At 43.1% G+C, this 25419-nt stretch overlaps 1 protein-coding gene across 1 annotated transcript in view; it reads right to left on the reverse strand.

Moving 5' to 3' along the window:
- Nox3 (NADPH oxidase 3) overlaps nt 1-25419 on the reverse strand; it is a 58643-nt gene that overhangs the window by 13082 nt on the left and 20142 nt on the right. The window contains exons 8-11 of the mRNA XM_005065910.3: nt 23274-23366; nt 20949-21202; nt 15615-15768; nt 2607-2753 (exon numbers count right to left, since the gene is read on the reverse strand). Of these exons, the coding sequence (XP_005065967.1) occupies nt 2607-2753; nt 15615-15768; nt 20949-21202; nt 23274-23366 (648 nt within the window). The remainder of the gene's footprint in view (nt 1-2606; nt 2754-15614; nt 15769-20948; nt 21203-23273; nt 23367-25419) is intronic.

Consider the following 25419-nt stretch of genomic DNA (forward strand, 5'->3'; position numbering starts at 1 on the left):
GGCTCGGAAGCTCACACGCCAGTTTTTTTTTCTCAGTCTCTAACTTTGGATAGTTGTGGCAGTTTGAATTTACAGCCCTGCCATGCTCAATTGGTACCGTGGCGTCCTGTTTGAGCGTGACTTGCCTGGATGGTTCTTTTCCTACTCTAAGAAGGCATCCAGTGCCAGAGGTTTACATCCAAGTCACAGAACCTGCCCTGACAGGGCAGTCTGGCCTTCAGAATGCCAGGCTACAGGGAATTGCTGTCCGGCAAGTCTGACCTTAGGTAACAGTGCTCAGATGGCCAAAGAGTTTGGGAACAGGACGTGAAGATGAGGAAAAGGAAGAGGATCTGGGCCGACAGAGACAAGAACCACCAGGAGCAAAAGACTTGAAAGCCTGAACACACACAGTAGGATGCATAAGTGTCCATTAGTCTAACAGCTCTGGGGCAACAGGAAAACAGTGAGGCTCGCCTAGAAACAGGTCAGGCTAAGGAGGTCCCTAAAGTACTTGTTAAGACATTACCAATACCGTTTTATCTGATGGGGAAGAAAGGCCTTCCCTACTTATGTCTGTGGGAACGCCCAATCTCTGGTGTTTAAACATTTGGAATCATATCTGTTCCATATTTCTCATCCCCCCATTCAATTAATCTCAAACTCTTTTGAGTTGCCCTTCATAATATCTCTCCCATCTGTCCCTTCTGTTCTTGTCAATTTGCCACTTTGAGGTTGTTGGATTCAGCTTAAAAAATCGGCTATTTCTAAAACAGCTTCTCAGTGCTTGAGTTACTGACAGAATGCACCAGCTATTTCTTTTTCTTACTTGTGGAGATTAGTGATTTCCTGTTTGAAATCTGAAAGTATGAGGAATTTCTGACATATCATGGGGAAACTTAAGAGGCTGTTAACTTTAATTTATATTCATTTAGGGAAAAAGTATATTGTATATCTTAGTCTTGAAAAGGGCAAAGATAGGGCAGGACATGGTTGTGTTGTCCCAAAATCCACTTAGCAGTCTGTATAGACAATCAGAGCCTCATGAATCCCAAGTGACAGGGATTGGCTAAGTGGACACTTGGGAGCAGTTTGCCTTGGAAGCGGGAGAGCAAGCAAGGGGCTGGGAAGGGAAAGACAAAGGCATCACCAAAACGGACCATCAGTCAACAGTCCCACTTGGATAGGGGAAGTGTTTGTTTGGAAAACATAATTAACACTATATAGTTCATTAAGATCTATCAAGCCTAGTTCCCAAGAAACCTACAATTGAAATTATCCCAGAGGCTTAAATATTTAAGGAGGACTGGAATTAAGACCATAAAAATTCATAACACTTTTTGAATTTCATCCAGAATCTTATTCATTACAGAAGCACACAGTCAAGGTACAATGAATTTGGGAGGGAGGGAGGGAGGGAGAGAGAGAGAGAGAGAGAGAGAGAGAGACAGAGACAGAGACAGAGACAGAGACAGAGAGACAGAGACAGAGACAGAGAGACAGAGGATTCACAAAACACACAGAACAATCATTTGTAAATTTGGTGTAAATTTGGTACAAAGCTCTTTGGCTTAAACGTATTTTTCCTTAAAAGTATACATTAATGACATCATCTACATATCATCTACAGAAAGCACTGTTTAAAACACACATTTCATAACCTAGTGTAAGGGCTTTGTTAACACCAATATTTGGGGGGGTTCAAGTGGATTCTGAGGCACTAGTCATCATTTACAACTGAGTGTGATAGTTTTTGTCAGTACTGGCATAGTCGGTGTGTTGACACATCATTTTTTTTGGGGGTGGGTTTGAAGCAGGGTTTCTCTGTGGTTTGACACATTATTTTTTTGCCAAACTCAATCTTTATACTCCATTACTATAATGACTTGCAGAACACCTGCCCAAGCAGAAGGTCATCTCTGAAGCTGAGATGAAGCTCGGCTTCAGATGAGAAGACACACGGTGCCTTAAGAAAGAGAACTCTCTATGCAAATCATGCGTCCATAGTAATTTTCTGGATCACATGCTTTTCAATATGAAAGGCCGGATAGAAGCAACAGGGAATCTTTTCTCTTTTACTCTGAGCAGCATAGCATCAGAACCAATTAAGAATTCAACAGATGATGCATCCAATTAGTGACAGTCACCGATGGCACCCTTAAAATGACAGATTCGAACTTTAAGATTCCTAATATCTGGGTTGTCATTTACCACTCAACATGCTTATCTTTTTCATTCCACAGTAAGAGAGCCAGAGGTCTTTTTATTGCTACATCTTAACTAGTTGTTTCCAGCCTAGATTGATTCTGTTCTCCTTTCCCTTTTTAAGAACTTTAGGACAGTTTTTCGGTGTTGCCTGATAAGCTTGCTACTCCCCATTTAATTGGATTCCTTAATGAAGCAAGGTGATTGAACCAGGGTCCTTTGGAAGAGCAGACAGGGCTCTTAACCGTGCACGCCTTTAGTCTTAGCACTTGGGAGGCAGAGGCAGGTGGATCTATGTGAGTTCAAGGCCAGCCTGATCTACAAAGTTACACATAGAAACCCTGTATCGAATAATAAATAAATAAATAAAAAGTGTGAAAAAAAAGTGTGGCAGTATTGGAGATCTCTGGTTTTACTGATACCTGGTTTTCATCCCAGCCAGTGAGAAATATACGGTAACTCAGCAGGTGAGCCTTCCCTTGCTCACTCATCCGTGTTTCCAGAGAAAGTAAGAGATCTGCAAACCACTCAAAAGCCCCGGCGTCCCGGCAGATCCAGTAGAAGTACACCTGTCAGGAGAGGAGGTGGGAGGTTTATCTGTCTTCCTTCCCATAATGTACTGGTTATCACAGGCTGCATTATGTCTGTTAAAGAACTGGAGCCCAAATGGGCAGTTCTGCTAAATCACATGTTCTCTTCTACCAGTGAACACATCATCATATGGTGATTTATTTTGAAAAAAGGAAAAGGAAAGAAAAAGAAAAGAAGAATTCCATTGTGTTTGAAAAGGCCCAGACTGAAGTCAAGGAGTCAGGGTTTCTGTGGGCTGTGCCAGCCTCTTTGGACGAGGATCAACTTTCCACACTTCTGGTTGGTCCTTCTTCTGAACAAGATTAATAATTGTAACTCACGGTGCCTCTCATTGCTCCCCAAAGGGGATAAGCTGCTAGGTCAGCTCCCTTCATCTTTACTTATGACCTAAGCTCAAGATTTCAGCTCTCATCCCCAGAGACCTCCCAAAGGCTCTGGCACTAATCCACTTCCCCAGCCACAGCCTCTGGAGAATGCAGATTATGGTAATTGCAGAACGAAGTCTCACAAGACAGAAATTTCCTCTCGGTGAGACGTATCAGTGTCCTCGAGAGCTGGTGGGTGGAGGCTGTGCCTGCCTGTGTGTCAACTGATGCAGGGAAATTGTTTCCGGGAAGGGTTTTGTTTTTGTTTATTTTTAAAACATTCTCTCCCTGTTGAGCAAATGGCAGGAGACAAGAAGCAGTTTGGGTTTGCTAAAAGAAAGGCTTAGCTTTGTGCTTTGAGTTTCAGACAATTGTATCTGGAAAAAACCACAGGAGACTGGGTTCTTTCTGTTCCCACATTTCCAGTCCCTGCTGCCCACCCAAAGGGACATCTGTGGGGCTCAACAGTGTCTGTGGGGCCTGGTCCCCATTCCAGGTGCTGTCTGGTGTGTTAACACCAGAAACATGTTCTCCAATGGCCAGTGTTTACTTCCCTTACCTCCGTCCCTCTGTCCCTCCATCCCTCCGTCCCTCTGTCCCTCCGTCCCTCCGTCCCTCCGTCCCTCCCTCCCTCCCTCTCTTCCTTCTTTCATTTCTCCCTCCCTCTTTCCTCCCCCCTTCTTTCAGTCAGCTTGCAAGCACACCATCATATAATCAGATTTATAAATGAGATTTAATTAGTATCACAAGGAAAGGAAAATCACAGAATGTGTCTCACGGCTGAATATCTTGCCTACTCTCTTCGGATTTGTGCAGGTATTTGTGATGTCAGCCCCCAGGAAGAGCAGGAGGTGAGGATCAAAGACCTCCCCCTCAGAATCAGAGGTTATATATTTTCTGCATGGCTCCTGCTCAGAGGGAAACTCAAAATGCCAATCCAAGAAGGAAGGAACCCTTAGACCTGTGGGTCGCAATCCCTTTGAGTGTGTGTGTGTGTGTGTGTGTGGTTGTAATCACATGTCCTGTATATCAGATGTTTATATTATGATTCATAACAGGAGCACAATTACAGTTATGAAGTAGCAATGAAATAATTTTGGGCACAACACGAGGCACAATATGTATTAAAGGGTTGCAGCATTAGGAAGGCACAATTATCACCCCCCAGAAGACTTCTCTCCTCTTTCTGGCTGTCATCCCTCTCTGGTGTGTATAGTCCCCACTCCCTCCAGGTAGCTTCAAAGCAGAACAGAGCCGAGAGCGCCTCCTGCTGGATATTCCAAGATGCCTCATGGGCAGAAGGTAGTGCCAATCATTCACTGGTTCACAAATGCTTACATAGTGATTACTATGGGTAGAAAGCCATTTACACTCTGGAACAATGATAGTGAAAAAAGACAGACAGACAGACAGATAGGTGGACATACATATAAAATGCCCATCCTCATGGAGTTTGTGTCTTGGAGGAGGAGGGTGATGTATAAATACATGAAAGTATAGAATGTGTCAGATGGTAATCAGTGCAGTGTAGAAGCAAGGCAGTCTGGGAAAGGTCGCAATATTGACTCCAGTGGCAAAGGGGGACCCCACTGAGGAGACACGTGAGCACAGCCATGGAGGGGAAGAAGGTGTCAGATGGTGTTCTGGTTCCATTCTGTTGTGATCAAACGCTCGAATCAAAGGAGAGATTGTGAAGGACGGGTTTATCTGTCTTACACTTTCAGGTCACAGTCCATTCCTGAGGCAAGGCAAGAACCCAGGCAGGATCGTGCAGCAGAAACCATCGAGGAATACTACTGACTGGCTTGCTCTCTGGCTCTCTCACTGGCTCATGCTTATGTGGTCTTTTTTTTTTTTATAATGTCCAGGACCATCTGCCCATGGCGGGCTGGACTATCGTGCATCAATCAATAATCAAGACAGTTCCTCACAGATACGGTCACAGACCCTCAATTTAGGCCTCTCCTCTCACATGACTTAGGCTGTGCCCAGTTGACAATTAAACCTAACCAAGACACCCAGTCTCTTATCTGCACAAACATGTCACGGTTAAATCATAACCTTTGCTTTCTTACTCCTAAGATCCCATGTTAACATCATAATATAAGACATAGTCTGTATGTAGCTAAGATTTCATAGGATTTAAAGATTCCAATGCTTTAAAAGTTTAATGTCTCTTTAAAAGTCTAAGATCTCCTAATGGTGGACTTTATAAAAATATAAACAAGTTATAAATGCTGTTATTGCAAAAGGGAAGAACTGGACATAAAAATAGCCGGACCAGGATATGGAATAAGGGCAACACTCATTCATTACTGGTGGGAGTGCAAACTTATACAGCCATTATGGAAATCAGTGTGGAGGTTCCCCAGGAAGATGGGAATCCATCTACCTCAAGATCCAGTTATACTACTTTTTGGCATCTACCCAAAGGATGCTTTATCCTACCACAAGACACTTGCTCAACTATACTCATTACTGCTTTATTCATCATTTCCAGAAGTTGGAAACAACCTAGACGTCTCTCAACAGAAAAGTGGATAAAGAAATTGTTATATATTTATACAATGGAGTATTTTCCAGCTGTTAAAAATGAAGTCATGAAATTTGCAGGCAAATGGATGGAACTAGAAAAAAATCATCCTGAGTAAGTTATCTCAGACCCCAAAACACAAAAATGGTATGTGCTCAAGTATGTGTGCATATTAGCTGTTAAGTCATTTGTAACCAAGCTACATTCTATAGAACCTAAGAAGGTAGGCATGGAGTATGGGACTTGAGTGTACAGATAGATCTCATTAGGAAGAAAGATAGAATAGATAATTGTGGATGGATGGGTGGGCTGGAATTGGAGGATCAAGCAGGGAAGAGGATGGGGAAGGAGGTTGATGGAGGGAAAATGAGGCGACAGCTAAAATCAACAGCCATTTGAGGGTTAGTAAGGAAACACAATACAGTAGAAACTTCCCAAAATATACACAAAGACTCACAGCCAGGCATCTCTCTCTCTCTCTCTCTCTCTCTCTCTCTCTCTCTCTCTCTCTCTCTCTCTCTCTCTCTCTCTCTCTCTCTCTACACACACACACACACACACACACATACACACTTTTTTCATAGCTCCTTAATCTTGCATCTCTCATGCCTTCAGAATCAGTACTAGGTGTGTGACCCCTACGCACTGCCAAGTTCAACTGCAAGCTTGAGATGCAGCCTTAGCCCTGGGCCCCAGCTTCTGTGGGCTGACCCTCAGGTAACACTTCCCAGGAGATTTTGAAAATGATTCTGGCTTCTTATTAATAGTAGCTGATTCTTAAGCCCCCGGTGGCCAACATCCACTGTCCTAGTGAAACAGAGGGCCCACCTCAGTGGAATCACACCTCTTTGACAATCACAGCTGCTTCTTCAACTCCGCGTGACCAGAAATCGCACTTTTTAGCCAAAATATGATAGGGGTGGCCCATAGCCCAGTCATTAATTACATCCTCACTCCCTTCTGAAACCTCATGAGCAATAGCTCCACAGTCCATGTCTCCTTCAGCATTATCTTCCACGCTCCCCTAAGCCATCATTAAGCTCTGGGCACTCAATAGATTTTTTAGACCAGTGTTCCAAAAATAATAATTAAAAAGAATGAACAAGAAAACCACTCTAGTTTCAGAGCCTGTTCTGACCTTTCTTACCTGAAAAATGCCCACATCTTAGCTTTCTCCACACTCTAATCTTCGTATTTCAAATAGGAATTGTTCCCGTCCTTGCTTTCTCATGGCGTAGCAGTGTGCCCGTGTTCTTAAGAGTCTGTGAGGCCTTTCATGCTTTTGCTTCCTTGTCATTGCCTTATGAGTTTTCCCCTCCATAATTGACTTATGGGGACACTGGCCTCTTTGGTGCAAGAGACAATGGAGGGAGAGTGTATTGGCCCTGTAGACATGCTTCAGGCAGACAAAAGAAAGAGGAGACTTTGAACAGAAGAAAGGGGGTATTTACTTTGACTCTCTTTCATGTTTCTAATGGTGGGGACACTTACTGTGAAGAGACATCAGAGTTCCACCCCTGCATTTGGCCCAGGAGAAAGGACGTGGTCAGCGGAAGAACAAGTGTCCTAAACAATGGGCTGCGGCTTCTGTGATCTGTGCCTTCCCCACCTTAGTCTCCAAAAATAAAACAAACCTGAAATCAGCTGCCTGTGAAAAGCATGGCTTTGAGAATTCCACAGTGGATACTAGAGGTCTCAAATACCCAAGGTTAAAAGATTGTATCAAGCAGAACGTCAGTAAAATAACGTTCTGAACTTCCATGGCGACAAAAGCTAAAATGCCTGAGACAATGTAGGCTCAGGTGTTTTAGGAATTCATTCTGGGATCGTGAGATTCTCTGTGCACATGGCCTGGTACAGACCTTCACAGTCCCATCCTTTGGGGGCACTAATGGCCTGGTCCAACTCAGCTATGTCCATTTTGGAAGTCTGGGTCTGAGCTACATCCATAATAGTGTTCTCTGTGCTGTCTCAACTCATTTTCATGTTCCAAAGCCCAAGCTCCTCTGTAAAGATCCACAGCTCATGTGCAACAGGTCAGAATGATCCAGAGTCAGTAGGAGATGGATCTTTGCAAAAGGGTTTTTTATGAATAATTCCAGAAAATAGAAAAGCTAGAGCTGCTAATTAATTTTTCTACTTGGCCTCATGGATTCTCCAATGAGAGTATACGGTTTCCAGGCAATACCATCCCAGAAGCCCATGCAATGGCTCAGTTACATATATAACATGTAATTGTTTAGGTCCAAAAATTTGTTTCCCAAGAATGAATGGAATAAGTATTTATTTATAACCTACTGCAAAGAAGGGAAGCGTTTAGGTGGAAACAGATGTAGAAATGAGCAGAACACAGCCACTAATACAATGTTCCCCACCTTTTCAGTGACCTGTCCTGAAATCCTGGCTCACCATGGAGGCACTGTGGGACTGGGGTAGGTTGTTTAGTTCAAAGAATCTCTTACCATATGGATAAAACATCCACACATATAGTACCACCCACACACATAGCACCACTCATGAGGTTTCTGTGAGAATAAAGAATATGGTTCTCTGAAGCGTCTGGATAATGTCTGAAGGATACCGTAGTTCTAGGATGCTTCCTACTATCGGTTGTCTCTTTATGTCATTTGGAGACATGAACAGGCTAGGTACAATGCATTTACACCACACAGCAAGCAGGGGCACTGGCCTCCCTTGGTCTTTTTCTCACTAGTGAATTTTAGAGGTGAGCCGTTGAGAGAGGGTAAAGCCTTGGTTTTTGATAATCAGTCTTAGAATTGAAACTTCAGTATGGATCAAATGACCTCGTTTTTCAAGAGCATCCCTTCACTGTGGAAAGTGTACCCAGGCTCTGCGTGTGCTAAATCTGTGTGGCAGCACTCCATGGGTGTGTATGTCCGGGGTGGGGGATTGATCTTGCTACCTTGATCGCTGTCTCTTCCCAAGGAGCAGGGCAGTGGGTAGCAGTGTGACCCTGCCGCCTCTATCGAGGCAACACACCTCTGTCTCCACAGTGTACAAGACACAGAACAAAAAGAAGCCCCAAGACAGTTCTGGGATGGAGACTCTTGCATAGTGACAATTGTGAAAAATAGGAACGTTTATCCCTGGAAAGATAGAGACTGCAAATGCCATTTAGAAAATGTACTATCTCCCAATAAATAGCTGCTATTATCTTCCAGGTTCTATTTTGCTGTTGTTATTTTTGAAGTAATCCTAAATGAATGTAACAATGCAGAAGAGACAAAAAAATAGAAGAATGGATTTCTTCTTCTGTATGAGACTCCAATATGTAAAATGTACAACTTTAAAGCAATACAATTATAACATTTTTTTCTGGGATACTATTAATAAGACTAGATCATCCATTGTAAGACTCTTTTCCTTAAAGCCATTATCCTGCATGTTAACTATCTCAGAACCTTATTGCTATTCAGTCATCTGGCCCATGACTGGACATCTTTGTGACTAATTATAGTTAGTAACCCTTACTGAAACATTTGCCAGTGGTGCAAAGATTATCTAGTTGGTATTCTATCAGATACTCAAAGGCACCGAAATAAAATGAGCTACAGCTGGGTATGCTGGCACACACCTTTAGTGCTGGCACACACCTTCAATGCCTGCACTTGGCAGGTAGAGGCAGGTCGATCTCTGCTAGTGTGAGGCCAGCCTGGTCTACAGAGTGGGACCCTGTGTTTCTCAGCAAAAATAAAAACAAAAGATACAATGAAATAGAGCATTAGATAGTGATGCTACCAGAGCTTCAAGCCATGTTACCATGGAGGCCCAAACCAAAACAAATGGTACAGTCCACTCCCTCTCCTTGGTACACACGCATACATTATGTTAAAAGCAGCCACTCCATTCGTGTACATGTCTGCTATGTAAAGGGATTGAAAATCGGTGGAACGAGGCGTGTTTCATGAAGATTCCTTGGGGACTCATCAGGCTGTGTTTAATTTGAGAAGTGAAATCAATAATGGGAGATTTTTTATTACGTATTTTATTTAAATCTTTTCTTATACAAGGAGAATGATCACCAAAGCTAGTATGATTGATAAATCAAGGCATTGAAAGTGCTAGGACAGTTCCCTTACCATAGGCCTAATGGGGTACCAGAGTCTACTGAGGCCACTTAAAGAAAGTGGGGTGTCTACGAGTGCTTAGGAGAGGCGAATGTGGCCTGAGCCTCCCGGCTCAATTGATTGCTGATTTCTGTGGCTGGGAGAGGTGATCAATTGGAGAAGTAGCCAGAGCTCCAGTGTGAGGGAAAGTGCAAGTAAATAATTTCTCAAAATAAACGGATTAAATTAAATGCATTTTTCATTCATTAGGAAAGGGAGCAGGTCCCTCTTTGTTTTATTAATATCTTAAAGTAGAGTATGGATTTTTGTCCTTCTTGGCCTCTTTCCCTTGTTCCCACTGGCCTGTGCTGTCTTTTTATTTGAATTATCTGTTTATTATATTAGGTTAGGAACCCAAAGGCCATTTTTATGGGACACACTATAAATACCCATTATCACTGTTATCTATTATTGAGTTGATGAAGAGAGACAATTATGAAGGAATTAGATTATCTCGGCTTTTCTATAATCTATTTTATTGTATTCTGAAGATTACATATGCAGTTAAGAAAATGAACCAACTCTCCCAGTTGGTACTTCCCTCGGAGCCGTCTACGTGGCTGCGATATTGAGGAACTAAAATGTGTAAGCCAATATATTTATGTCAGCAGTCTCCTCCCCCACCTTCCCCATCCACACACACCTATTTCATTCATCATTTTGACAGTTTGCAAAAGCAAACTGTCCTAACTTTTTCATGAGTTCTTTTCACAAATTGGGCGTGATGTAGAATTAATCATAGCTGTTAGCCAGGAGTTGGAGGACTTTTATCACCACAGGGCATTCACACTCCCAGCGCCCGGCTTCCTCCGTGCTGCACCAGAGACTTCTCACCCACCTTTGTCTCTTCCCTCACCCACGGGGACCACTGTTCTTCTCTCCATTCATCTTAGTGACGTTCACGCTTACTTCTGCGCAGAAACGATCTCTTTAATTCAACACCGCCTTTTATTTTCACTTTCTTCCATCGATCCGTTCCTATGTTCGTGGTGAGTTTTCCCCCTTGGGTAATTGGTGCCTTCCTGGTCCACCCGCTGACTATTTTGTTTTAAAGCATTGTCATTGTGGATGGCGAGCAGGCACGTGCTCACGGGTAGGCGAGTGCGTGGGTGTTTGCGGATCTGAGTGCAGATGTACAGGTGCATGTTGAGTTCAGAGATCGACCTTAGGCCTGCATCTTCACCTTCCTCTTGGTTTAGCATCAGGGGCTCTTGTTTGTCACTAAATATACCAGGCTAACTGGCCCTTGACGTTCCAAAGAGTCTCCGGTCTCTGCCTCCCATCTCACAGTAGGAACAATGAGATTACAGACACACACTTCCAATCTTGGATTTCTGGGGCTGCGGGGACTCAGACTCAAGCCCTCACATTTGCATGGCAAGAACTTTACCCACCAAGTCATGTCCCCAATCTGCTCTATATCTTTAAGTATAAAGCCAGAAACAAAGACACTCTAACATGTTTGCTTCAGATAGACAGTGCTCCTTTATCCTGCCAGGAATCAACCTGTACCTTACTGATTATAGGACTGCCTTTACGTAAAAGAGTTTGAGATTTACACGGCAAAGGAGGGGGTGAAGAAGCTACATGCAGCTCAACATAGTGACCTCCACCTGTAATCTCAGCAGGGGAGAGGCAGAAGCAAGATGATTGTTAAATGTTTGAGGCCAGCCTGGACCATAGAGTTCCGGGCCAACCTGGGCTACAGTGAAAAGCCCTTTCTCAAAAAGCCAATGGAGGAATGAGGAGGAGGAGGAGGAGGAGGAGGAGGAGGAGGAGGAGGAGGAGGAGGAGGAGAGACTGTGTACAAGGGTAGCAATGTTGAAAAGTTGCAGCAATTTCTTTTTGCTGTGGAGTTACAACTTGAGGCTTGAACATAGAAATGCGTAACTTTATGCCAAGGGGGTATTTTGCGTCTAGAGGAGAAAAAAAAAACCTTCAACCTAATTGCAGTTAACAGTTCACACAGCAAATTTCAGCTCTGCGTTTCTATGCTCCCGTTCCTCTCCTCGTGTTATGAGAGAGAACAATCTGGAAGCTGTAGCCTAGACCTAAAATTGTGAAGATGCTGTTAGATAAATACCACTTTGCTCTGCAGCACTTTCAAAATTATATAGACGCTGACAGTTTGGTGGAAGGAACTGTATTTATATCTCAAAAGCATGTAGGCGGCTCTTACAGATATTAGTTACATAAGCCTGGTGATAGCTGTGCACACACACACACACACACACACACACCACCCCGACATACATGCACACACACATATACACATGCGCACACATGCGCACACACGCATATACCCCCAGCCCCCCCCCACTCTCCCACACCATACACACACACACCTGCTTCAAAAGATAGAAACACCCTAACCCTGTGACTAGGCAGGTCAACTCTTCAGCATCAGGTCTTAAGCATGGATTTCAGCCTCAACTTCGAATAGCATGGGAATGCCACTTCTTCCAACTGGGAGCGTCGAGGTGGACATCAGAATCGCATGCCCTGGTGTTGGAGGAGGAGAGAGCAGGGTGAAGGAGCTCACAGTGTGTTCAAAGCAATAAGAAGCTCCATGAATGTCAATATAAGGAAGAGAACAGGATAACACAGTTGGACAGCAGAGAGGCAAGGGGAGTGGAAAGAAGAGAAGTTATTTTAAGTCAGATGTGAGTTGGTGTCGGAAGACATTGCTGGAGGGTCAGAGGTAGCCTAGCACCTGACTTCGTTAGCTCAGCAAAGTGGAACTCACTCTCCCCAGCAAGGCTTCCTGCTCTCTACCTGCGCTTACCTGGAGAGTGTCCCTGGACCTGGAAGACTGACCTTATCTAAAAGCTGTCTCTAAACCAGATGCCTGCTTCAGCTTTATCTTGACCCTTGGCACAGATCCCTGCTGAGAAGACCTGTGCTAGGGACTCTGTTATAGGAGTCTACTGCCACATACTAAGCCTTGTGATAGGAGTGTGCCACTTGATGCAAATTAGGGTTTGTCCCCAGGCCCCCCAATCCTGTATATTCCTTATACTCTGGCATAAAATTGAGCTTATTCACCAAAATATGCCTCTTGGAGGGAGAGTCTGACTTACTACACTAGGTGCTGAGTACATGTTGCTTGAGTGAGCAAATGAAAGAGAGACTCATGCGCTCAACATTCTCTGTGTGAGGCATGGTATGACTCAGGTGTCATGGGAACTGCAAAGCCGCAAGCCACCCACACGGCTGGGTTTTACTTGGTAGACTGCAAGATGAAGATGGAGAAGACCTTGCTCTGAGATCCAAACCTACAGAATAGCAGCTATCCTGCTTGCTTTGCTAAATGGTTGTGAAGGAAAGACAGACTCGGAGCCAGGGGGATGGCTCAGTGGGTAAGGGTGCTTGTGGTATAAGTGTGCTTGTGCTGTCATTCTGATGATCTGGGTCTTAGGCCTGAAGGTGGATTCAGACAGCCAACTCGCAACAGCTGTGTTCTGACCTCCACAGGCATGCCGTGGCACCGCCCCACCGTACATCCTATAATAATAAATGACAATTAAAAAAGAAACTGGGTAGCTTGGGTACCAGAAGGACCTAAATTTGAATTCTAGTTCTACTGTTCGTTTGTTCTCTGTGCTTTGTGTCCTTCATTGGTGAAGTGAGGTTATTAGTTATTTTAATTAAGGCAATCTAATAAGACAACTGTACCATTCTTTTTAGCTTTGGGATCGGCATGTGTTTTCTTTTGTGTGAAATGGAAATAAATAGCAGCTACTTACAAGAGATGTGTGATATCAGATATGTAAAATGCCCAGCTCTATATGAAAATTCTTCATAAATCTTTGTTCTGATAGTACTAGCAGTCTGTTTATATCTTTATGGATGTGATTCATATTTACATTATTTTATACACATGTGCACAGTAGTAATATATTTCACATTATTTGCCTTTAAAAAATACCCCCTGTCCAAAGGACAGGAATCCCAGTCCAAAGAGGTGTATGGAAGCCCCATGGGTTGTGCTTCCTTAGTGATAGCTGATCAGGTAGAGCCTCTGAGAGAGCAAGATTTGGGTTCAGAGGTTCTCTGATCATAAACAGTGGGGATGAGGAGATGGCTTCTTAGTCAAGTGCTTGCCTTGCAGGTCTGAGAACCCGAGGTCAGATCTCCAGAACCCACATAAAAAGCCAGTCAAGGCAGTATGCACCTGCAATCCCAACAAGACAAACAGATCCCGAGAAGCCCACAGGCCAGATAGCCTGCTAAGGAGAAATCCTGTCTCAAACAAAAGGTAGAGATTCCTGAGGGCTGCTACTTGGGTCTTTACTCTGATCCTGATACTCGTGTTATATACACAGGCATCTGTGCTTGAAACTTAAATTACAGGTGCATTTATATGAGTGTGTACATGCACTCACAGAGAGACAGAGGGAGAGGGAAAGGAAGAGAGAGGGAGGGAGGGAGGAGGGAGAGAGAGGTTGAGAGAGAGAGAGGGAGAGAGGGAGGGAGAAGGGAGAGAGGGAGGGAGGAGGGAGAGAGAGGTTGAGACAGAGATAGATAGATAGATAGGCAGGCAGGCAGGCAGGCAGGCAGACAGACAGAGACAGACAGACAGACAGGCACCCTGCAGAAGTGTGCTCTTGGGTTGCCGGGACATGTGGTGTCATAACTCTAAGCTGGGATGGGATCCACTCCCTGACTGCAGTGTCTTCCTTTGGTCCAGTAGGAAACTGTAGCCAAAGGCTGCACAGAGCAGACACGGGTAGGGCAGGATCAGGTCTAAACTTGCCAAGTGTCCTGCCCCCCACCCCCATGTGTTTCAGTGCTCCAGGTTAACACGGTGTCCTGGCTAGTTTTATGTCAACTTGACACAAGCTAGGGTTAATTTGGAAGAGGACAGCTCAGCTGAGAAAGTGTTCTCACTGGATTGGCCTGTGGGAAAGTTCATTGTGTATTTTCTTAATTAGCGATAGACACGGGAGAGCATAGAGCAGGTGGTCCCAGGTGTACAAAACAGTAGGCGAGCAAGCAGGTAAGCAGAGCTACATGGCTGCTGCTCCAGTTCCTGATTCCAGGTTCCCTGACTGTGACGGGCTATGACGTGGGACTGTAAGATGAGACAAACCTTTCCCTGCAAGGTGTTGTCAGTTGTAGTGTCTTAATTTCCAGAGCAATAGGAACCCTAGCCAAGACACATGGCCGTCTTTCCACTGAGGTTGTAGTACCTGATGCTGGTCCTAAGAGGGTTTGCGCTCAGAGTATGACACATTAGCGTGATGAGTTCGCTGAGCTGAGGAGAACCAAGGCCTCCCTGGCCTTCATCACTTTTTCCCTTCTGAGGGGAGGAAATGTCTCTTTCTGTAACTCCTCTGTTCACCTAGAGGCTGGATTCTCCAGAATACAGTCTCATGGGGAACACCCAGCTGTGAGAGGACCGACAAGTCCTGCTAGGAGAGGCCATGGAAGGAAGATGGAATTGGACATTTGCAGCCACAGAACGGATCTAAAGAGACAAGGGGGAAGCCTGCCTGTTAATATGACTAACTGTAACCCAGTCACATAGCTTTTTGCAGCCTGTCCACATTTTATTGAGATAGGCAATTACATGTCCTGTAATGGCAATGAAGCAATAAAATTTATGTCTTGTCATCTTTAACAAGATTAGACATAACCCTGCTCATAAATGTAATCCTGAATGGAGATTTTTAAGAACATAAGTATAGTTAAGGATCCTTGAGTTTATCCCTCATAGTTAATTAAAATCCTCCCCTGGAATCGGCAGATGATAGATAAAAGGGTGTCGAACCTTTCCCTCCGTGGAAGGGTGAACTAATGATTTTTCCATACCTTGCTCAGCTCAGGCAGGCTCTGTGACTCATACCACAGGGACTTGAGAAGAGAGGCGAAGGGCGTGACTCCAATTCCTGTGGCAATGCACACACTCACAGGGTAGTGAAACACGTCTGTCAGAGAGCCTCCGAAGGGCCCATCCACAGCCAGCCTGGAATCACAGAGGGCAGTTCATTTGACCTTTAGAGTGTTATACTCTTGAATGCAAAGACATCTCAAGCTCCGTGATTGTCATAGGATGGGTCAGCAGATGCAGGCTGAAAGGTTGGTGGGAAATATGAAGATTCTCTATTGGGGAAGGGGAGATGGGTAAATGGGTTGGATCAGTATCTGCTATAAGAGCAGGAGGACCTCAGATCATTTAATTCCCAGGATTTATATAAAAAGCCGAGTGTGGTAGCAAGTTTGTAATCCCAGTGTTGGGACAACAGAGACAGGCAGGTCCTTGGAGCTCTCTGGCCTGCCAGTCTATCTGAACGGCAAGTTTCAGGCAAATGAAAGACTGTCTCGAAAACAAAAATAAAACAGTGTGAGGAGCAAAAATCAGAGAAGCAACCTGACATCAACTCATGGCCTTCTCATGAGCATGTGCAGTTATGTACACATGAACACTCACATGTGAGTTGCACACACACACTCTCACACTCACACACACCTCTCTCACACATACACACTCACACACTCTTACACACACATTCTCACACACTCACACACGTATACTCTCACACTCACAGACATACTTTTACACACACACACACTCTCTCTCTCTCTCTCACACACACACACACACACACACACACACACACGATACTCTATTTGGAGAACTTGGAGGAAGCTTTAGATCCCAGGCACCCGCCCCACTGGAGTAGCACCCTCTGGACACCCTAGCTAGGTGCGGTTCATGGAAGACACAGCTTGCTTGTCTCTGCTGTGGCTCACCTCATCCACATGGCTGGCTATTTGGAGAGTTCTGAGATGTTCCTGGCTGCCTCCCTGACTTTCTTCCCTCCCCTGCCAGCTGAAAGTAAAGCAGACACTCCAGGGTGGCTTGGAAGACTTGCATTTCCTTTTCAGGGTAAAATCCCCCATTTTCATTTCTTTAGCTATGTTTTCATACACTTCTATCATTTTAGTCTAACAGGTGATTCATTTGGAATGAATATAATTTTGAAATAATTTGTCAGTTATATACCACTTGAAAAACTCACTATTTTATATGATATTTGCTAAAAAAATAAATCCTAGGGGCAGTAAAAATGTTTTGCCTTTGCTTAGCAATTTTTCTGTATAATGATAAAACATATCCCTTGAGTAAATAAGATGTTTGTTTTTACCTGCACTGGCCACTGGATTCTTCCCATCTCTTCTCCCCATTTCTCTTTGCTGGCCTTTCTTCTAGTTCCTAAATGGGTAGGGGTATTGTCTTCATCTAGACAGCATCTTTTCACATGGACTACTTACTTGCAATTTATCCTCTCTCTTTACTTCCTTAAATGGTACCCTTCCTCTAGGGCCTGTCTAAACACTATTTCTCTAGGGAAGTCCTCCTGGACTCCTGTGACTTGCTGAAATTCCCTCATCTATCCTCCCTCTGTTGTTGTAATGTTAGCATTTATACTGTGTGTGCGCTCATGATGTAGTTATGTCCATCTTGACCTCTGCGCTTCTAGGTCTATAAATGTAGGCAACAGGTCTGTCTTTATTCATTGCTTACCAGGTGCCTTGCCTGGACTACTAACCCTAGAGCTGTTTAATAGCAATTGGTCGAATCAATTGTAAAGGGAATATTTAGAGCATTTCAGTAGGCAGAATGTATTAAACAACTCCAACTACTCCAAAAGTACACATTTACATACGAACAAAGATATGGTAATTAAAAGGTTTCTAAGTCATTCATAACTGGTCCCCGAGGAGAGCCTGTCACCTGCATGGTGGGGGTGGGGGTTAACTCATTTGGGCTTTAAATATGTGTTCATGAAAGTTCAAATGGATTTATTTAAAAATATTCTATATCCCAGACCTCCTAATAATTCAAATGAACTCTCCTTGAGTTAATCTTAATTAATAAGGCTTAATTACATATTGATATATGGAAATAGAAGAATAAAACTAAAAGGCCATTAACCAGAAAGTGCTAGTATCTTAGCCCACTGTAGATTATCTTATAAATAATTATATAGATGATAAGTAGGTATAGATAGATAGAAACCCTACCCATGGATTAAGATGTCTTATTGTTGATTATTTTTATAATTAGTAATCAGTGATTTATTTGACACCAATTTACAAAAATATATCAATTAAATTCAGAGGACTCCTGTGTCCCAAAGGCCACAGAAAAAATATATCTTTCTAGTTGTTTATAATTTTGAGCCCTTCCTTTCCCTGTTTGAGAACTGGCCATACTCTGACAGCAACCTGTAAGGCACTTGGATATACTGAGGGCAGGTCTAAGTTTGAGATAATTCTTTTTCATGTCTTACAGAAATCTGAAAGGCTCTCACCTCTTGCCTCCTTTAGAGTATATTTCCTGTCTTTCTCCTCTCCTATATATCAAGTCTTGATGCCTTAATATTTGTTTTTATTTTGGGGTGGGTGGGCTATATTTCTCTATTCCTTGCAATTGGAATGGATATCTTTTGGATACATTTCCTTTCTTCCTTCCTTCCTGTCTCTCTCTTTTTCTCTTTCTCTCCCTTCCTTTCTTTTTTGTGTATACTGTGACTTTTTTGTGTGTGTTCCTCTACGTATGTGTCTGCATGTGTGTTGCACACATATGTGCATGCATGTAGAAGACAGCAGTTGATGTCAAAGTGTCTTCCTTGATCACTCTCCATCTTATATATCAATGTAGGATCTTTTATTTGAACCAACAGCTCACTGATTTGGTTAGTCTGGCTAACAAGCTGACTCCAGGATCACCTGTCTTTACCCCACGGGCACTAGGATTACAAGTGGGCTGCCATGCTCACCCAGGATTTATGTAGGTTCTGGGGATATGAACTTGAGTTATCACTTATGCTGTGAGCTCCTCATCTATAGAGCCATCTCCTGAGCCCTGGATAAACTCTTGCTTTCCGTGTTTATTCACCTGTCATCCCTTTGATTTGGATTCAGTATTTTCATTTAAAGTAGGAAGCTATTTGTCTCACAGCAGCTGAGTCTTACTAGATCCTTGATGCCTCACACCATCAACGTCCTTCCTCATTTTTCTGAGCTGAGGACTATTGGTAACTAACACAACCATTGGCATATCTAGGCTATTTGGCCTTTCTTACTCTGCAGCCAATTGTGGCTGAGCACTTACACATAATGCCAAGGTCAGTATGGAATACAATAGCTAAGCCTACATCAAAAATTAAGCATTACTGTGACCTCACACTTAAGTGTAATATAAAAAATGTGGTTCTCATAGAATTGGATAGTAGTATGATGATTACCTGGGCAGGGCAGGGAGTGCGGAAAGAGGCATAGGGGGATGTCAGTGAAATGAGATCTAAACAGAATCATACAGGAAGGACACTGAAGAGATGACACTGTAAAGCAAGGTGACTGTAACCGTGGATGAGCTATCATAATCTTGAAAAATGCAAAGTGAGTACACATTAAATGTTCTTATTGTGGGAGTGCTAACTGTGCTAACTAACAACCTTCACTAGATTTAGCGTAATTGTACATAATGTGCATATATAGACATAATGTATATACATAAATGCAATGGACATGTACTTTAAAAACCATGTTCTACACAGTAAGCACATGCAATTTATCTGTCAGTTACCAAAAATTAAGGAGGTCTGGAGGATTATATCCATGAAGGACAAAGGGTTGGAGCAGATGTACCCAGAGAGGCACCAGAGACCAGATCATGTCCGCCCTCTTGGTGATGCTCCATAGACAAGAAGTAGCACCCAGGGCATTCTGTGGGTTGATTGAAACCCAGTTGGCTGGCAAAGGGAAGAATGTTTGGCAGACTGCATAACTGGATAAACACAGAACAGAAGCAAGGATAACGCGTTGAAGGTATGAAGCTTAACAATGGAGGAGATGCGTAGGAACAAGGAAGGTAAGCAGACACTGTAATTGTGTTGTATGTGTGTGGGCAGTCACTTCCTTCTACATTCCCTGATTTTAGGCATTTTCATGTCATTTTTAACCTTAGAATTCAGTTTCATTGCTTATCCTTTATATCTCATCTTTAACAGGAAGGCATCCATCCATTCCACCCACTAGACAAAGCCAGTGTGACATACTTATATTTCCTGCTTCCCTAGAGAGGGGAAGAGGGCAAAAAAGCCCATTTCATTTCATTCCTTATACTTGTAATGATGCTTACTTAGTCACCGATAAATATTTGTCAAATTAAATGAGCTAAAATACATGTTGGGCTGAAGGTATTACTTTTTCTGTTATGTTTATCTTTATGTGTCTGACATTACCCTGGCTCTGGAGATACAGGAGAGGGGTGACAGATCTCACTTGCAGGAACTCCCATGCAAATATGCACCACTCTGTTGTTTAACTAAAGCCAACAAGTGGTGGCCACTGTCTCCCGAGAATGGAAGAAGCAGATGTTTTTTTCTTTTTCATGCTTCATTAAAATATTTAGCTTTAAAATTGTTTTCCTCATCTTTTTCTGTTTTCTTGTTCTTCTGGAGCCCTATCCATGAACTTCATGGACTATTGAATGACCCTATAGGAGTGGGAATCGACCTTCTTGTTCACTTACAGGAGCCCAGGCATGACCATACACACAGGGTCTTGGGTCAAATGCTTGGGCTTTTCTGAATAGGGTAGTGGGACAGGTGGAATCATAATTAATGAGAAGAAACCCTGATTTCAGTGCCTTATACTACGAATTTGAAAATAGGATTGCAGAGATGAATAGTCTCCTATATATTACCATACAGTCATATAGGAACAGTACAGGTCAAGTTCATCAATGACCAGACTAGAGCATCCTTCTTCAGGAGACAAACCTTTGAAAACACATTCTGAAACCCCGATCTGCGACGGGAGAGAGCTCACAGGGCTGTCTGACTCATGGCAGGCTGTATATAATTAGACAAGAGCTGCTTTTGGACCTGGAAAGGAAACTGTTCTTTCTTCCTGGATCGTCGCCTACTTTTGTTGAACATTTATTTATTTTTACAGAAATGTACTTGCTTCTCTTAAATTATAACATTTTAAGAAGACTTGAAAAAAAAACAAACCCAAGTTTTCAGCCTAGTATAACTCTATCGCCAAATCTGATAATTTATTAATGCCTTTAGATATTTTCCTGTTTGAAGTATTGCGACTTGAATGTAACAGTGATTCGGGGAGTCTCACCTTGGCATGCTACAGAGCTCACGGGGGGCCTGTCCCTCTGCCCCAAAGGCTTTCAATAATGCCTCTGTCCAGTCTCCCGAGGCGCGGATGTGCACACTGAAGAAGTCCTCCTGGGGAGCAGAGGTGAGAGTGAAGGGATGCCATTCCAGAGGGGAGATGGACGGGCACTGGATGAAGACATACTGCCCAGGCGCCATCTTGAAACCACGCTTCTTCATGCAAAGTTCCAGGACTGCAGACGGGTGACTCACCACCTACAACAGAGCAAGAGAGCTGCAGGGATTCCCACTCAGGCATCTCAAGAACACAGTCCGCATTCCATTAAAGGCTTGCAGAATCGATAATTGGCTCTTTTTTCTTTTTGAGGTATCATTTTCCTTAGACCATTGATATTTATCACCATTTTTAAGCCTGGGCTTGTAACTTGAGTGATAATAGAGTTCACTGTGCAGGGTTCTCTGCTTGGCAACATGACAGGCATGTGACTCCACACCCCATGTGACCAAACATCCCTGAGTCCAGCTAACCATTTCTAATTGAGTATAAGCGTCTATGAATGGATAACCCATAATTTTACTCAAGCTTATTAAAATAGTTGCCATATCATCTTTACTTAGAAGAACAAAACAAAAAGAAGAAAGCCAGTTATAATTTGTTATGCTTGGCAGCTACTTGCGTATTTTCTCAATCTCTTGAGAATGAACCCTGCAGTTTTCTTCACACTGAAGGAAAAAAATTACCAATCTTCCACTTCTTCCCAAAACATTTTATTTGTTGAGTTTTACTGAGCACTGTCTTGGGTCTAAATTTTTGGTACAGCCCTTTAGAACTTCTACAAGGACTTTACACTAAAGACTCATCTGAGGACAGAAGCAGTTGCCCTCCATAGATATCCATTGTTTCATAAAAAAAAACTCTGCACACCTCCATGTGGTTTATAGTAACCGCATATGAGAAGTCAACCTGCTTTGTGAATATTGAGAGAACACTTTTCAGTGGGAGGAGCCCCTCACAGCATTTTAATCTTTAGTTCTAGGCTGCGCTCTCCCTTCTGACAATGCCTCTGATGGAGCTGCAAAATGCTCTTCCTAGTGATAGGTGTGGGTCCCTACACATGTCCAAGTCTGGATCGACATCCCGTGGTGATATACTGAACTCAGCAACATAGAAACTCATAGGAGCATTCACCTGTTCACTTCTTCCAATCAGACAGTGAAGGGCTGCAGCTTTCTGTTAGAATTGTACTAGCTAATGCCTGGCAGTAGGCAGATGTACTGGCTGGTTTTGTGTGTCAACTTGACACAAGCTAGAGTCATCAGAGAGGAAGGAGCCTCAGTTGAGGAAATGCTGCCCTGAGATCCAGCTGGAAGGCATTTTCTCAATTAGGATTCCACGGGGGAAGGCCCAACCCATTGTGGGTGGTGCAATCCCTGGGCTGGTGGTCCTGAGTTCTACCAGAAAGCAGGCTGAGCAAGCCATGGAGAGCAAGCCAGTAAGCAGCACCCGTCCTTGGCCTCATCTCCTGTGTCCAGGTTCCAGCCCTGCCTGAGTTTCTATCCTTACTTCCTCCAATGAAGCACTATGACCTGGAAGCATAAAGCTAAACAAATCCCTTTCTCCCCAACTTGCTTTTTGGTCATGGTGTTTTGTCACAGCAATAGAAATCCCAACTAGGACAGTAGAATACTTTGTACTTCTGTCAACCTGTGGGTAATGCTTTTTCTGCTCATCTGTTCCTACCTTCCTCTAGCATGAAGCAAACATTAAAGAGCCATGAGGATGAACAGCAAGACAGGGAAGTCCCACCATGGTGCATGATACTAAATAGGGTAGAGCACCATGTATGTCCACTCTATCCATCTTAACCCTCCGGCATCCCTTCATACCCTCAACATGTGGTCTCATTCTAAGCCTGTGTTCAGTACTCCCAAGTAAGACTGTGCTTGCTTGAAGCTGTGTGGACCATACTGACATGTTTGCAAAATTCCACCTTCATATAGTATCTGAGGTTACTATGGTCAGTGTAAAGCTCCCTGCCTTTTCCTCACTAGAGAGAAACCATAATAAAGAGAAATACAGCAGACTTCAGTGCCATGCCATAAGCTTTTTATCAGAATTGTGTGTACCAGCGTGGAGCCTTGATCCCTGTCTCTAGCAAAATTGGTCATACTGAAAGATGCTCTAGTAGAAGCAATTATTAGAGCAGAAGACGAGCCTCTAAATTACAGGCGGTCCTGCAATAAAAATGGCAAATTAAAAACTTGGGCTAATAAAAATTTTCATCTACACTCAGGCTTTTATTCAGACATAAAGCTACACACATACCTTGGTAATGACAACTTCTTGTTGGAATCTCCAGAACCTAATTATTCTTTCAAATGCATACAAGACCACAGGGCCCAAAGCCCATTTCCAGGCCTGGAGGGAGGGAGGGAGAGAGAGAGAGAGAGAGAGAGAGAGAGAGAGAGAGAGAGAGAGAGAGAGAGAGAGAGAGAGAGAGAGAGAGAGAGAGGTGAACATCCAAAAGTTTCTAATTTGAACCACATCAATTTATAGTATGATTTTGACTAAGGTATCTCCCTTAACATTGGCCCAGCTATCGACAACAAAGATGTCTCTGTGTACTAAATAGGATAACATTTCATTATTCTTTAAAGTCTACAATCTTATTTAGGAGATTAAATTCTCCTCTATGGGTTTTTATGCTTACTTGATCAATGATGCCTTTATGTAATTAGAAATAATTGAATTTGCAAAGAAATAAGAAGGGCAGATTGGTGTTTATGTTATGTGTGAGAAGGTTGTAAATGTTCCCAAACCCAGCTGAAGTCAAAGGCTTACAAAAACATTTTTTCATCCAATGTAAGGAGTTTAAATTGTAACTTTTGGGGCCAATAAAGCCTCACAACTAGGGCGTCTGTTTCTCCCTACAATGTTATCTGGAATGAAAAAAAAAATCAAGCTAGATTATTTAACACCCCGAGTCTCAGAGGATCAGAACAAAGACATAAAAAATTGTCAGGAGAGCTGTGATAAGGAAAAATTTTCATGCTTAAAAACTTATTATTACTAAAAAGTTGCTTACTATGCCCATTGTTTGGCAGCCCGTTCTTGTCTCAGGTGTTGTGTATAATACAAGGGGTCTTTCTCCAGTAGATGGGAAGGAATGGGAACTTGTAACTTTTGTGGTTCTATGTCAGACAACCCTGGCATTGTGTATGTCAAGTATTGATATATGCTAGCCTCTCTATTTCATAGAAGAAGAAACCGAGGCTCAGTCTGATTAAGCCACTCCTTCCACGTGATAAGGTATGTGGTGAAGATGTGGGCTTGGGTGGGCCTGGTACACAGTCTGTTCCTGCAGGATCTCAGCTGCCTCGCTTGAGCACTAAAGATACGGCAGACACGGAATCCCACTACTTCCTGCCTGACACCAGAATAGATCCTGAGGCTTGCTTTATAAGACACTAGAGATTCTGAGCTTATTGAATTTTAGATGTCAAGGGGTGTTTTGAAATCTTGCCGGAATCTTATAGAAAAAGCAAAACATAAAAGAACTCTAAGTTTCTGGGAATGGGTTTGAGTTGCCTAGGGAGGCTTGGCTGGCTCTCAGAGAGCCTCATTGGAGTTCAAGGCTTGGAAAACGTTCTTATATTTCCTTCTTGCCATTCTAAATCTACCATGACCTAAGTTCTTCAATAAGACCTTGGGGATGGGGAAGGCACGTCCTTCTTTTGAGTCTGCTTGTTCTTTAAATGCTCACTACTCATTATTTCATTACTGGCTGTCTGGCTCCCTCTCCAAGACTACAAGCTTTTTGATGCAACTTTTATTTCCTTTGAATTACCTTTCTTATTTTTAATTTCCTTCCTTCATCCTTTCCTCCCTCCCTTCCTTCCTTTCATTTTTCTTTTCTTCTTTTTCTATGGTTAGTTCTGGTTTTGTTTGCATGGTACTTGTCTTCACCTATCAGCCCCCTCTCTTTCTTTCCTGGGGGGCTCTTGCCTGCTTGATAAACACTAGGATTTATTCAGAGAACACAAAGCAATTTGACCCACTTACTCTTTCTGCCTCAGTGGGATTTAGCAACGTGCTCAGAATAGCAGGAAGGATAAAACCCTTTATCCACTGGTGCTAGGGTGGGGCTGTGGAGTTGATCAGAGAGGGAAGAACAGAGTAAATGGCAGGAGAATGGAGTTGGACCAAGCAAATGAAGCCATAGCTCCCTTATGCTTGAATAGACCAGAAAGTATTTTAAGAAGTGGTTTGGGATATTTAGAGAAATGACAGCAACAATTCTTTCTACTTGAGAGAAAGATTTCCAAAGGCATCCATGTAGTCTCTGTGTATTTTCACAAATAATCTTCCATATCCATTCGAAAACACACATTTTAGACATCATACAGTTCATTTTGGTGGTGACAAATCAGTCATGGCCTCTGATTTTTTCCACATTGATGAAATGGAATGG

Source organism: Mesocricetus auratus, unplaced genomic scaffold (assembly GCF_017639785.1).
Source record: "Mesocricetus auratus isolate SY011 unplaced genomic scaffold, BCM_Maur_2.0 Super-Scaffold_100018, whole genome shotgun sequence".
Lineage (NCBI taxonomy): Eukaryota > Metazoa > Chordata > Mammalia > Rodentia > Cricetidae > Mesocricetus > Mesocricetus auratus.